Source organism: Ailuropoda melanoleuca, chromosome 9, assembly GCF_002007445.2.
Source record: "Ailuropoda melanoleuca isolate Jingjing chromosome 9, ASM200744v2, whole genome shotgun sequence".
NCBI lineage: Eukaryota > Metazoa > Chordata > Mammalia > Carnivora > Ursidae > Ailuropoda > Ailuropoda melanoleuca.
Genome location: NC_048226.1, coordinates 84743549 through 84758878, shown reverse-complemented (window position 1 = coordinate 84758878; position 15330 = coordinate 84743549). Strand labels below are relative to the sequence as shown.

At 39.8% G+C, this 15330-nt stretch overlaps 1 protein-coding gene across 1 annotated transcript in view; it reads right to left on the bottom strand.

Annotated features, from left to right (window-relative positions):
• Window positions 1-2828: 2828 nt before the first annotated feature.
• The window catches only part of DEPTOR (DEP domain containing MTOR interacting protein), a 137282-nt gene continuing 124780 nt past the window's right edge, over window positions 2829-15330 (bottom strand). Inside the window, exon 9 of the mRNA XM_002925531.4 lies at window positions 2829-8098. Coding sequence (XP_002925577.1) covers window positions 7970-8098 — 129 coding nt within the window. The 3' untranslated portion in view covers window positions 2829-7969. The remainder of the gene's footprint in view (window positions 8099-15330) is intronic.

Genomic DNA, 15330 nt, shown 5'->3' with positions numbered 1-15330 from the left:
TCATGTTTGGTAAGTTATTTGTAATTTTTGGTTTCAAATTCAGGTAGCTATATATCAAAGCAGAATGATTTTTACTCTCCCCCAACATACAGCCATAAATTCCTACCCAAGCTGTGAATGTCCTTGTTCCTCAGTACCAGAGGAGTATGGCCAAGGTGACAGGATGGGTGACTTAATGTTCTCAACCGAATATAGCGATGATCATATGTATTTTTCTAACCCTTCTGTTAGCTAGTCTATGGCAAAAACTAAAATGTGTGTGGTTAGTGATGAAGGTATATATGTATAGACAATCTTGTGAATTAGCATGTGTCAACATGACTGATAATTAGCATATAGTAATAATAATAGCATCAGTAGTTATTTTTAAAGTACTATGTGCCAGCCACTGTACTAAGAACTTCAAATGTATTAACTAATTAATCTTCATACTAGCCTCCTGAGATGATTCTATCATTTAAAAATGAGAAAACCAAGACACAGGAAGATGTACTGAGAAGAGCATCGACTAACATTCTGGGACCCAGGCTCCAGTCCCACGTATCCATTAGCTGGCATGAGTTTGGGGCACATCATAACTTCTCCAGAGTTCATTTTCTTTTCTGTTTTGTGGGCATAAAAACAAGAGAAGCATCCAGTTACTGATTATTTACTATGGATCAAGCACAAGGATGGGTGTTTTACTCGTGTTATCTCATTTACTCCTCACTACTGTGAGGACGGGGTCAGTGCTGTAATCCCCATTTTACAGATAAGGAAACTGATACCTAGAGAGGTTGAGTAACTGAATGTGCTCTTGAGCATGAGAATTGGAATCTGAATCTAAGTCTCTATGTCTCAGGTTCCATGCTCTTAACCCCTATGACCTTTCCAGCCTTAGTACATTTGGACTTGCTGCTTCCTCTGCCTGCAATACTCTTCTGGATTTCTCTAAAGCTGGCTCAATCCCATTCTCTAGATACTAAAGCCAACAATCAGGTTTGCAAAGAGGCTTTTGCTCCGAGCTGTTGCACTGCGTAACTCCAGGGGCGCTGATCACATGTACCGTAATGAGAATGGTGCCTCGCTGGAATTGAGGAACATGGTTTTTACTGACCACCCTGTTGAAACCCTGGTCATTCGCCATCACTCCATCTGGTTTCATTTGCTTCTTAGCACTTACCCCTATCTAAAATGAACTATTTTATTTATGTAACTTATTTATTATCTGTGGCTCCCAAGAATATGTAAGTTTCATATGGACAGGGACCTATCTTATTTACTGTTGTTTGCCAAAGACTTAGGAACAGACCCATAGTAGGTGCTTAATAATTATTTGTTGGATGTCCTTAAATATGTCATACTGACTTTCAATAATCCTTGCCTCATTGGAGTCACAGAGTTGTTATAGGATAAAAAGTTTCAAGACATCCTGGGCATCATGAAGACATTGATGTAGTGAGTTAGAATTACAAATTACCAATTACATTTCTATGCTTTAAATTTATCAGCAAATTAGGACTCTCAGTATCATTGATCAAATAGACACTTATTTGACAAAAATTAAGAAGTCTCAGAATATCAAGTGTCAAAGAAGATACTGACAACATATATCACTTTCAGATTTTGGATGGGAGTGTACAGTGACCCACCACTTTGGAAACTAATTAGATATGTCCTTGTTAAGTTAGTACTCAGGTTTGCCATGACTCAGCAGTTCTTCTCCCAAGTAAATACCTAAGATAAATTCCTTTGCTTATTCCCAGGAGATGGTAGAAGAGCTCATAACAACCCCAGTAATGACGACGACAACAGTGGAAACAACCCAAATGCCCAATGACAAGAAAATAACTTGGGCTCTAGAAATTTTTTTTTAGGATTTATTTATTTATTTATTTGACACAGAGAGAGAGACAGGCAGCGAGAGAGGGAACACAAGCAGTGGGAGTGGGAGAGGAACAAGTAGGCTCCCAGCGGAGGAGCCTGATGCGGGGCTCGATCCCAGAACGCCGGGATCACGCCCTGAGCTGAAGGCAGACGCTTAACGACTGAACCACCCAGGCGTCCCTGGGCTCTAGAAATTTATGAAGCTGTGAGAAATGAATGAGTTACGACTACACGCAAAAATCTGGAAGAATCCTAGTCATATAATTCTGAACGAAAACATGCAAATCTCAGAAGATTATATAAGACTTGATGCTCTCTCAATAAAGTACATTTTTAAAAAAACTAAACAATTATGAAAAGAGAATGGTAAAGTCAACACTCACAGCTGTGGTTACTTTGGGTAAGGGAAAGTGGAGGACACGGTTGTGAAGGAAGATACAGTTAAACGTAAGTTGCTGTCAGTGTTCTGGTTCTTGGGTTAGACGGTAGTTTCTTGCATTAAACCACCTGCTTCAACACCACGATTTCATATCCCGCCCCACCCCCACCCCTTCAATGAAGAGAACACTTCTAGGAGGCAGGCCCAAAGGTGACTCAAAGGATGAGCTGGATCCAGGGTCGTATCTACTGAGTTTTGTATTCCCAGGGCCTATATACACTGTCTATCAAGACATAGTCTCAGCAAGGTTTCTGGAAGGAAGGAAGGGAGGGAGGGAAGAAGTGAGAGAAAAATATAAAGTTTTTTTTGTTAATATTGAGTACAATCCAATCACTTACCCCTATACTTTACCCTGCTCCCACACATACTGAATTATGTAATCAATTTCCTAATTAGTTGAAAATAAAAAAGAACTAACATTCTCCCAGAGTAATAAACAACTACATAACATTTTTCCAGATAGACTATTCCATAATACTCATCAATATGGGGCTATGTAGGGAGAAAATGATTCCATATCAAATACAGTACAGAAAAAGCTTTTTAATGCACTTTTTTTTTCCAGGCAAAAGAGCGTCAGAAAACATCCATCATTAAGTAGTGTTACAAATGGCACTTCTGGCTACATTAGAGAATTACATATGAGTCCCACGTGTTTTCTCTGATAGGTTAGTAGTAGAGCAACTTTATAATGCAACCCTTTCTTAGGATAAAAAACAGCTAATTTGTCCTAAAAGACAGGAAAAGCTGTAAACCCAAAGTGACCGTTTTAAAAATTTAACATTTCCTACTATACAATCTGTTTTCATATTATAATTTTAAGTATTATGCTACAGTTCTTAAAAGGGAAAACATAAATTTCAACCTAATTTAAAAATAAACATATATATTAAGTACATATATTAATGCATTTGATAATATCCTATGCTAACTTTGATGATGAACTTCATTTTGGTATGCTGCAGATTTGTCCTTTTGGTGTTGAACTGAGGAAAAGCATATGACACCTGAAATTGTGCCTTCAATGAGTAAAACAATGCTCAGTGATATCAACGGATTCTAACCATTTGGCAAGACTCAAATGTTCCATCCAGAGTTATTCTGCTGAAACTGAAACAGGATTAATACTCAACAGGAGAGAGTAGTTAATTTCAGTTTAAAATAGGTCTTGAAAGTTGACTATTGTCACAAATACCTGAAGAGTATTTGGAAATGTGACACTCCCATTTTGAACGGAAAGCAATGAGTTTTAAATTGTTAATTGTTAATTGCTACCACGCCAATGCGCTCACCTTTTATAAGATAGCATGAAGGTGACTGCATCTAATCTATTCAAACATGGATATCTTCTTCCTGTTACCCAACAGTTCACATTTAATCCCCTTACCGATTTATGCAACTATTTATCAGAGATTAATAGTAAAACATCAAACAAGTAGGACCAACCCAAAAGGCAACTGCATTTTTCTCTCTACAACAGCAATAACAAACATGGCTTTCAAATTTCACTGACAGCACATTTTACACTAATAAAGAAACCAAAGAAGATTTCCACCTCCACCACAGAAACTGACACACGACAGAAACACTTGAAAAATCAAAAGTATTTTCTCTGGGAACAAAGCCATTTCAGGGTTTCTAAGTTAGTGAAACCACACACACACACACACACACACACACGAAAGAAAAGCTCTTAGGAATATTGCTTACTGTTAATTTAGAATAATTCTTGATGTTACATTTAGAAATGGAGTTCCTAAATTTTAAAGCAATTCACCTCTTAAAATATCACACAAAATACTTATTTTTTAATGATATAATTTCACAATCCACGGCCTGAGTCCATTAAAATGTATCCCTTCACCTTCACAGGCAGACAGCACTACTTGGTTTTATGAACACCCCAGAGCTAAAGGCCTATCTTCACCACATTTGAGTCCACTACAGAAAGCTATCTTGTAAAGGACATATGATTAGAAAGCAGAAGACTGGCGTCTAACCCGGGCTCTCGCCCTAGCAAGCCTCACGAGCGGGGGTGAGCCACCCGAACATTCCACACCGCAGTGTGCTCATCAGGAAAATGAGGACATGAAACTGCTCTCCGTGGCTCCATTAGTTTCGTGTTTTCCAATTTTGAAGTTTTCTTTAGGCACTGGGCTTTAGGCACAACTTAATATCAAACTTCTACCCAGTGTGTGGTCAGTAATTTGCATCTGGAAAGCTGAGCCTTTCAATAACTAGGTAATTCCTTGGTCCTTTATCCCATGAATGGTGAGTACCTACTCTTGGTGGGTTAACAGTAGCCACACATTCTTCGCAGCTCCTCCTATCAAAGGTAGAGTCCCTTCCCCACCTCTTGATTCTGAGCTAGTTTAGTGACTTGCTTGGACCGACAACACGCTACGGAAGTATCACTGGGTGACTCTCCAGGCAAGTACACAAAAAGTCCTTGCAGTTTCCACTCTTACCTTCTTTCATCTTATAAGGCCTAATGAGGAATCCTGGGAGCTCTGGGGAAAGGCCACAGGGGGTGGAATGGAGGCACCTCAGCCAACAGCGCCGGCCATCTGTGAGACACAGGCACAGAGCCCTCCTAGACCACAAATGTTCATGGGAACCCACCCAGTACCACCTGGACCAGTGGCTGGCCATGCCAGCAGAGCTCTGCCCAAACTGCCAACGTACAGGATCATGAGCACATAGAATGTGAGGAGCCATGTTTGGAGTGGTGTGCTAGGCAGGCATGGATAGCTGATACACTACTGTGTCACAAATGGTGCCAGGTGAAGGGAACACCTGGGTGACAGGACACAGTCCCATTCTGCCGATGCTCAGAGTGTAGTTAGGGAGACAGACATGTGAGGGACAACCCCAAAGTAATTATCACCTGTGCTGTAATCATAGGGGGTTGATTCGTAAGGACCCATGGGAATTTAGAGAAGAGGGGTCAAGCCCAGAACGAGGGAGCTGGCAAAGTTTCTCAGAGAAGACTATATCTAAGGGGAATTAATTGGACAGATTTCTCTAGGCAAAGAAGGAGAAATCGTATTCCAGAGAGGAGAAGCTGTATGTGGAAAAGTTAGAGGGAGCTAAATAGTGCCAGATGGGAAGGGGAGCACTCACTTTAATTACCATGTAAGGATGTTGGGGGGCAGTTGCTGAGGAGTAGCTAAGGCAAAGCTCTCTTGACCTTAAGTAGAATTCTCAAGCATTTGGCCTTTAAACTGAGGGTGCTGAGAGCCAAAAGAAGAAATAGTTCCTCCCTCCTTGCTTTCCTTCTTTCTTTCCTTTTCTTCCCTTAGTATCCATTTGACCAAAGATATCAATAACATTCTCTGAATCAAAGAAATTCCACAGGCAGGAGGCTGAATGGAGTAAAGAAAGACAGATGCTTCTCTGGAGCTTACATTGATAAAGGGAAGTGATATTATGCCAGGGCCCAAGATGATGGGCACTGGGACATGAGTACAAAGTACAGAGGGCCAGCAAGAAGATGCCATCGTCAAAGCTGGTCCTCCTTCTTTTGTCACTTAATGAACACCTGAGCACAGGCAGCCTTTAAGACTCGTCTTTTAAAGATGTCATAAAAACTTTTCGAGCTGAATCATAAGGTCTCCCTCTCACTAGTTGTGTGGCCTCAGGCACATGACTAACCTCTTTATGAATCAGCTTCCTCTGCTGTAAGATGGAGATAATAGCGATATTGACCTCACAGGTCAGTAGGAATAAGTGATGTATAGTTTTAGCACAGCACTGGGTACAAAATAAGTCCACAACAGTAGGTCCCTAAATGGGGAAAGGCTGGGGGAGGGGTGGTAACATGGGCTCTAGCATTAAACAAACCCATGTTTGAATCCTAGCAGATCTTGCAGCTGTGTGAACATGGATGTTGAAGTTTGCTCAGACTTAGTTTCCACATCTGAGAAATGAGGATGATAATACCCTTCTTGGAGGGTTTTTTTTTTTAAGATTTTATTTATTTATTTGAGAGAGAGAGTATGCGCACAAACATGAGGGAGGGCAGAGCGAGAGGGAGAAGCAGGGTCCTCCACTGAGCAAGAAGCCAGATGCAGCTGGATCCCAGGACCCTGGGATCATAACCTGAGCCACAGGCAGATGCTTCACCAACTGAGCCACCCAGGTGTCCTTGGAGGGTTTTGATGAATATTCAAAGAGATCACATATGTTAAGTGCCGCAGCACAAAGCCTGGCATACAGTATAAACACACATACACACAGACTGCTACTAGTTCCCAAATATAGATCCACGGTTCTAATGTTAGACATTCTATATTACTTCAAAATCCTATTCTCTGACTAAAGCTAAGATCAGAAAAGTTGGATTACTAGAAACATATATATGTAACATCTTTAGCACGGTATGTCCATTTCACCAGTACCAATACATTACGATAACCTATCACAAAGAGAATGGCTGAGGTACAACATTCATATTTCATTTGTTAATACGTGATAAGAAAGTAACCTGGTTGTTCAGAATGCATTATATGGAATAAAGAATCTGGCCTTCCCTGACTACCTAATTTGGCACTTTGAGGAATTTCCTCTATACACCAAGCCCCCAAATGCATTCTTTCTAAGCCAAAAAAAAGGAACATGCATATATACAGTGAGCTGAAAAATGACAACACAGGACGATGTTTTGGTGAAAAATAATCCCGCCAAATAAGCAGGACATGTCATTCCTTAGAATATGTTACACTAGAAAGCTAGTAAAAATTCAGGCCAACAAGGCAATTTAATTTCAAGTTTTATCACATATGGGCCAAGCTCTAGATTACTTCACTTAAAAAGGGACAACTTCAAAGTGAAATCTTGCCAGAGGCTTGATATGTGTATACACAAATTCCTCTGTTTTGACATTCAACATACTCTGGATTTATTCTAGAAAGCTTCTGTAGCTGATTGATAAGACAAAATTATTTAGGCTCAGGAAGAGAAATCAGAGCAAATAATCATAAGTAGTATTTCCCTACTTATCCCATCTATATTCATCACAAGTTTTTTTGTTTTCTAACGAATATCATAACCGAAAACATATGTTAGAAGTTGATACTAAAGGCAGGCATTAAGAAAAAGTCATTTCTAAATGGCTTTTAAGCACTTGAATGCTTTAGAACCTTCTTCAACATGCTAGTTAACAGGTACTATTCCTTTGGATACTGCTTTAATTTGAAGCTTTGTGAAATACAGATCCTTTCATAAACAGTTCCATGTTCATTCTGGTAAGAGAACAATTTAAAATTTGTAACAACTCTTCTATTGACTCCCATGAGGGGATTTTAGCATGTTGCTGTTTTGGCCAGAGAAGCATTTCGACAACTTTCTGCGAACTAAGATAAAAAACAATGGCTGAGAACTACAAATAGAAATCGAGTAAGGCAATTCTACTATGTCAGGAAATTCCATTTCTCAATTTTTTTCTACACTGAACATAAATTGTTTTTTTTTTAAAAAGATGATCTACCCGGTTCTTCCACATTCAAACAGTGTATGAAACTCAAATCAAGATGTGTATGTATGGAGAAAAGATTTGTGTGTCCAAAACCATCCATGTGTATGGAAGTCTTGTCATTGCATTGCTTTGTGTTGTCCTGGCTTTGGTCATCCTCAGGCCACTGAAGGGCCAGGATGTCCACCTGCTCAGCACTCTAACTCCTCCATGACTTCCATGACGATCGTCCGAGGGCCCGTCAGAATCAGATTGCTCACGGTCCGGTAGTCGACATGCAGCACATTGAGCCCATTTACAGAAACAACAAACTGACAGACCTAAAGGAAAAACAAAGAAAAAGTATTTATTACCGCTCCTGCTTTTCCACAGACCTCTAATGAAGTCATCATGTATTTCTAACATCTAACATTTCTTAAAATATCCAACTGCACCCAGCTGATGACAACGATTTCCAAGAATCTACACTTTTTCTGGAAGGCAATATAATAGAAAAAGCATTTGGTTTAGTGTTTCACAAAATTAGGATTAAATCCTAAATTTAGCAATTTACTAGCTTAAGCTAGGTATTTAAATTTCTGAGCTTCATTTCCCTCAACTCTAAACTAGGAATGATTAATAATAATAATAATAATAATAATAATAATAATAATAATACCTACCTTATAAGATGTTTTAAGAATTAAATGAAGTGAAGTACATCAAGCTTCTACTGCAGGGCTCCGAACCAATGGAGTACTCAATCCATTTTGACAGTCAGTGTTTATGGCTGTTATTCATTTGGACTCAATATTTAGGCAGACCCTATGGCCCACTGTTCCCAAGATAGTCCTCTTTTCCACCTACTGTTTTAGAATGATTATTAAGAGTGCTTCCTTTCACTTGCCAAGGTGTCCCCATTGAGATGCTAAATTCCACACATTTCCCTATTTCCCAGCCTTGTGAAAGTGGACGAAGCCAACAAAGGGCAGCTTTTACACTAAGTATTAGTTAACCTGTGGTAGGAGAGAGAGCTACAATTTAAAAAACAAGAAGCACCACTCAATATTGAGAGACCATAGTGAGCTTCATAGTGACCCACAGCTCCTGCCTCAAAGGGAGGTACTTCGCTTGAGGTTAGTGGTGGCATCAGATGCTGGGTACTTTCTTATTTAGCTGACACAAATTAACAGATGGTATATCTGTTGTGTGCCTGAAGAGGTGGACGTTGGATATATGAGTAATTTATGTACCTCCAATAGAAAAATGGAGAGACACACAGATCTCCAGATGTCACTGATAAGTATAGCTAATCAGCAAAACAGAATCAAACAGAATATGTCTTTACAGCGTCTGGCACAGAGTAGATACAATATCCCCAACCCCCAACGATATCAATGTCCTAATCCCTGGAACCTCTGAATATTTAGTTTACATGGCAATGGGGAGTTAGGGTTATAGATGGAATGGGTTGCTAATCAGCTGATTTTAACATCAGGAGATTACCCTGAGTCATCTAGGTGGGCCCAATGTAACTGTAAGCGTCCTTACGAGAGGGAGACTCGAAAGCCGAAGGCAGAAGTAGATGTCACAACAGAAGCAAGAAATTGGAGAGAGAAGAGAAAGGGGCCAGGAGCCAAGGAATGCAAGCGGCCTCTATTAGCTGGAAAAGGCGAGGCAATGGATTCTCCCCTCTGAAAGCCCAGAAGGAATGCGGACCTGGTGACACCTTTAGACTCCTGACTCCAGAACTAAGGCAATACATTTTCTTTGTTTTAAGCTGCCAAGTTTGTGTCAATTTGTTACAGCAACAATAGGAAACCAATGTAGTAACTCAATAAATATGCATTGTTGAATGAATTGAATGTATAAATGCATCAAGCAAAAAAGCACAACTTTGATTGAGCCTGAAGGGTTTCTTCCTTCTTATAAATTATCCCCTCACTGAATAGGAAAATAAGAAAATAAAAAGGAGGAAAGAAAAGAAGACAAAAGGGAAGAAGGGAGAGAAGATCGAGAGATGGAAGGGAAAGGAGACTGTCTGATTGAGATTGATTTAATGTCTCCCATATCTGTTGTTACATCATGTTGTCATCATGTTTCTTTACAATGCCTCGGTTATTAATATGCATACCCGATTATTAATTAATTAATTACTTTAGTGTTGATGACTCAAAGAATGGGAAAATATGAAAATAGTTTTGAAAATCACCATTTCCTTTTCTTATATTCTGAGTGGGTAATAACAGTATCAACTCAAACACTTTGATATAATATAAATAATATGAATTATAAGTATTTAAAACATAAAATATATTTTAAATATGAAAATAAAATATATAAAGTAAATACAATAAAACACTGTATTATTAAGTGTAAAAATACCTATACCTATTCCTCAAACCAAAATTGGAAAGTATTAGAAGGGCAGCTATGGATGGAAAAGATGTGGGATTTGGAAATGATGTGGGATTTGGAATTCAATGATAAGGATTTAAGTCTTTGCTCCTTTGTTTGATGACCTTCATCAAGTCATGTCTTCTCTACCATGTCTCAATTTATAAAAGAGGCTTAGGTAAACATGCTTATCTACATGGGCTCAAATTAGATAATGAATTTGAAACCTCTTTGCACATGTCAAGCACTAGACTGCTGGTTTCTATGAACTCCATTCCCTTTAAAAATACCCACTTCCTCTGTGGTCACATGCAAAACAAAATGGCAAGTGGACTGTGGTAAGCAAAGTGGTTATTTACATAATGAACACTTGCTGTTGTCATGAACCTCAGTATTTTCCACTCCCAACCTATATTGCCATGGCATCTTTGTCTATAAGGAGACCACACCATCACTGTTTCTCCTTGCCCATCCATAAATCTGTCCTCACGGATTCAGGGCACATCTTGTACAGAATCAGCAGTTCTCAACAATGACTGAAGTCATGGTCATAATCAAAGTCATACTAGCATGTTACAGTCCATCCTGAATGAGCCACAGGTAATTTGCAGGAGGGCAACTGAGCACTAATTTACAGTAGACATTCGTGCTTTGTTTTTTCTGCTCCAGCATACTCACGAGCCAAAGAATAAGAGAAATTCCACTCCCCCCTGCTGCAGAGTGCTAACTTTAGACCTGGGTCTTTCTTTCCTCCAAAGGGATGAATAAGTAGCCTTTTTTCGGTTGCCAAATGAGAAGGCAGTAGCTGCCAGGTGAGCTCACGCTCCAGCTAACCCTTCACGGGCTCCCTAAGGTGAGATGTGTCTCTGCATCACCAGGGATTACTTTTAGCATTTAGTCTCAACCGGCATTGTATTCTGTCTCTCTCACATACTGGTTGTTTGTTTTCATTGACCAACACTTAAAACGTAGGACATTTCCACATAAAAATCCAGGATCTGGCCTCTCTGGAACAATCTAAGGCTCTAATAACACTGGGTCATAATGGCCACTTGTCAATGGCTGAGTAGGGGCTACCTCTAGTAGATGTTCTCTCATTTGCCATGGTCCACACCAGTTCCTGTTTCTCTGCCACCTAGTACACAGACATTGGAGTCTATAACCCCTTGATCTGGGGCCACCAGAGGGAAAGAGCTGAAGGGAGGGAGACTTGGAGCTTCAAGAACTAAAGGATGCCAAATGTCCATCAGCTGATGAAGAGAAATAAAATTTGGTACATTCATATCGTGGAATATCATTCAGCAATAAAAGGGAACCAACTACATGCTACAACATGGATGAACCTTGAAAACATTACGCTAAGTGAAAGAAGTCAGTCACAATAGACCATATATTGTATAAGTCCATTTATATTAAAAGTCCAGAATGGACAAATCCACGGAGACAGAAAGTAGATTAGTGGTTGCCTAAGGCTGGGGCATGGGGAGGTATGGTAGTAACTGCTCATAAGTATAGGGTTTCTAGCCCACTCAAATAGTAACCAACTTGCAATCCTCAAAAATATTTGTTTTATTAAGGAAAAAAGTATAGGGTTTCTTTCAGGGGTGGTAAAATATTCTAAAATTGATTGTGGGGATAGTTGCGTAACTGTGAATATACCAAAAATAAGTGAGATATACACTACATGGTATATGAATTCTATCTCAACAAAGTTGTTATTAAAAAGAACTGGAGGGAAACGGGAGCTGATGCAAACAGTGCATAGATCTCTGTAGACTGGAGAGGGTGGTTGCAGGATTGGCTCAAAGATGGGCTCTTGCAGACCTCCTGATTACAGGGGCTCTTGCAGGCTACAGAATTGGAATGGTAAGGGCTGTGATTGGAGGATGAGCATTCAGTGGCTGCTGTTCAGGACCTATGCCCCGGAGTCCAGGGGTGGAAAAGGGGCAGCCTTCAGGGCCAGCTGGACAAGGAGCACGGGCAGCACAGTAGTCAAAGTCCATGTTATTGGGCTGCCTAAACCGCAGGATGGGGCCGGGGGACCTATAATCCCAAAGGGGAAGAGCATGGGCAATGGGACACAAAATAATATTATATTGGACTTGTCATCAACCCTGGTGAGTGGTGACTTGGACTGCACTTAATTTTAGAAAAAGGTGATTTTGGGGCCACCTGGGTGGCTCAGTCAGTTAAGTGTCCAATTCCTGATTTTGTGTATTTTTTGTTTTTTTTTATAATAATATTTTTTATTATATTATGTTAGTCACCATACAGTACATCCCTGGTTTCTGATGTAAAGTTCTATGATTCATTAGTTGCATATAACACCCAGTGCACCATTGCAATACCTGCCCTCCTTACTACCCATCACCAGTCTATCCCATTCCCCCACCCCCCTCCCCTCTAAAGCCCTCAGTTTGTTTCTCAGAGTCCATAGTCTCTCTCAGATCACGATCACAGGATTTTGAGATGGAGCCCCACATCGGGCTCTGTGCTCAGCGGGCTGTCTGCTGTGGATTCTCTCTCTCCCTCTGACCCTCCCACTTATACTCTTTTTCTCTCTAAAATAAATAAATTTTTAAAAAAGAGAGAGCGAGAGAGAGAGAATCTCAAGCAGACTCCACACTGAGCACGGAAACCAACACGGGGCTCAATCCTAGGACCCTGAGATCATGACCTGAGCTGAAACCAAGAGTTGGACCTTAACTGACTGTGTCACCCAGGTGCCCCCATAAATAAATGTTTAAAAATTTTTTCTTTTATGGTAGCTGGTTTCTATCACTGGCCACCCATGATCACTAGTATAATGCTTATGAACAAACTGAGTCTCAAAGAGGTTATTTGCTCAAGGTCACACAACGAAGTGCCACATCTGGAATTTGAACTCCATATGACTCCACAGTCCCACATAAATACACGTTTATAAAGTACAATGTATATATGCAAGCTTGAGGAATGCAGAGAATAGTAGAAGACACATGTTTTTTCTCTTTGCTTAACCATTAATTAAACAGTCTAGGTCCACTCAGATATCTTGTGACATTGATGTTTAGGGTCTTCCAATTTCACAAGAAGGTTTTTACTCGGTTAATATTGGATTGCTTTTGTGCCATTTAAAATCCTGAACTTAGATATTTATTTCAATTTTTTTTCTTGCATGATGAGGAAAAAAAGCATTCCAAACATTTATCATGCTTGTATTCAAGGTAGTATTTTTGGAGTCAGGCTGTTAGTAAAAACGTCATCTCTCCCTAAGCGGTCCTCACAACTGTTGTGGTTCCTGCAGTTCCAATGTCCTGTTACTAAAAATGTGCAAAATGATCTGGAAAACGCAGGTAGAATCGTGTAACATATTCAGTTACAATGGACTTTGAATTAGCGTCTATGGTACACTATGTTCTACAAATAAACACACATTACAAGGAACCACAGGAAGCACACAGCCTGGGAAAGATTTTTTTTTCTCTTCTATATTAAAAAGCACACACATACACAGAACATGTTGACAACCTCTGAATAGATCTACCCTAGGTACATATTACCTCCTACCAAGGGTCAGGGAACTTAGATGCTACCCGCAGGCGGAAATGAGAATTTAAGTGAGGGTGTGATGCTTTTCTTCTGCTTATAATTATCTGTATCAGACCTGTTTTCAAAGCTTTTATTGCAATTCTCTCATGTCCCGGTTCACAGAAAAGAGATCAATCATGAGCTCCTGGAGCTGCTCTAAACTCATTTCCTCCAAGAATGGTAGTACCTTGACTTTATAAAAAAGGGATATGGAGGACGTCATCCTTAATGAGAAGGAAGAAGGACACCTTCCTAAGTCATACGTAAGTGATTTCTGAGCAAGAAGGCAGTGGAGAAAAGTCCTAAAAAACCACTGTAGGTCTGGTAAGAGTTAAAGGGAAGGCAGGAGTAGGACTCAGCACATTTCAGGGTGTGATCAGGTTGGGATGAATACCTAGGCTGAACTCCAGCTTCCCTCCTGATAAGGAGCCAAACCAACGAAATAATCTTGCCTCTAATTCCTCTCCTGTGCCGGTCCTGGCAGATGCCGGATAACCCTACAGATGGATTGAGTGCCCGTGGGATTGCACAATTGCACATTCGTCCATGTATGGCTAGGGTTCCATCACAATCATTCAATTGTTATCCAAAGTGGGAGTGAGGTTGGAAAGAAACACTACACCTATGGTTACATAAGTGTCTTCTTACTGCCATGGAAATCTGCATTCATCAAGACACTCGCATCCCTGAAATGACTGCACTCATGTGAAAGCTACTCTCACTTTTTTCTCTTTTTTCTTTGTGTTCTTGAAGGAGGAAGGATTGGAGGGTAAGCCTGCTTCGGGCTTTCCCTCAAAATAACAAACCTTTTAGCAAGACAGAGACCGAGAGATAAAGTTTCAATACTATGATTATAATATTAACTGATACAAATTTCAAAAGTAGGCAACTAACCTGTGATCTTAGAATTCTTGGGTAATAGTTTCACTAGTAGCTCATTTTGTAATAAATTGAGATGTGCCTAAATAATTTGTACATTTTCTATATAGTGCAATAAAATTGTTTTAACTCTTACCTTTATAATGCACTAGTAATGGGACTTTGGACAATTTACAAATTCCCTGAGTTGTACTTTACTCATCTGTAAAATGGGGATCAAGTTTATTATGAGGATCAAATCTGATTAAGTACTAAGCCCAGTGTTTAATATCAATGAGACATTAAATAAATACTGGTTTTTCTCTTCCATCTCTCTTCCCACACAATCTCTCCCCACAAATAGCCCCGTGAATGCAGATTGTTGAAAGGAAGACATACCAGCCATTGCATGGTGCATACCCAGGAAAGCCACTTTGGGTTCTGGTTTGGGAGATGGAAATTGATCCTGAATTTGTATTAGTTATTGAGATTAAATACGAAAAATAAAAATAAAAATCAATACAGGGTGATAAGAGAGATTTTTTTCCTTAAGCTAAGAGAATCCCACAAGGATAGAGAATCCAGAAACCACTGTAAACAATCAGCATAATTTTAAAGGCAATCGAGTATGGAATTCCTGAAGGAATCACTGTCCTGTCCGTAGGATACTCACTTTAACAAAGTTGCTACAGAACGAAATTAAGCTGAGTCAAGATGTGCTAGTTACTTCTATAGAATGAATTCCTTA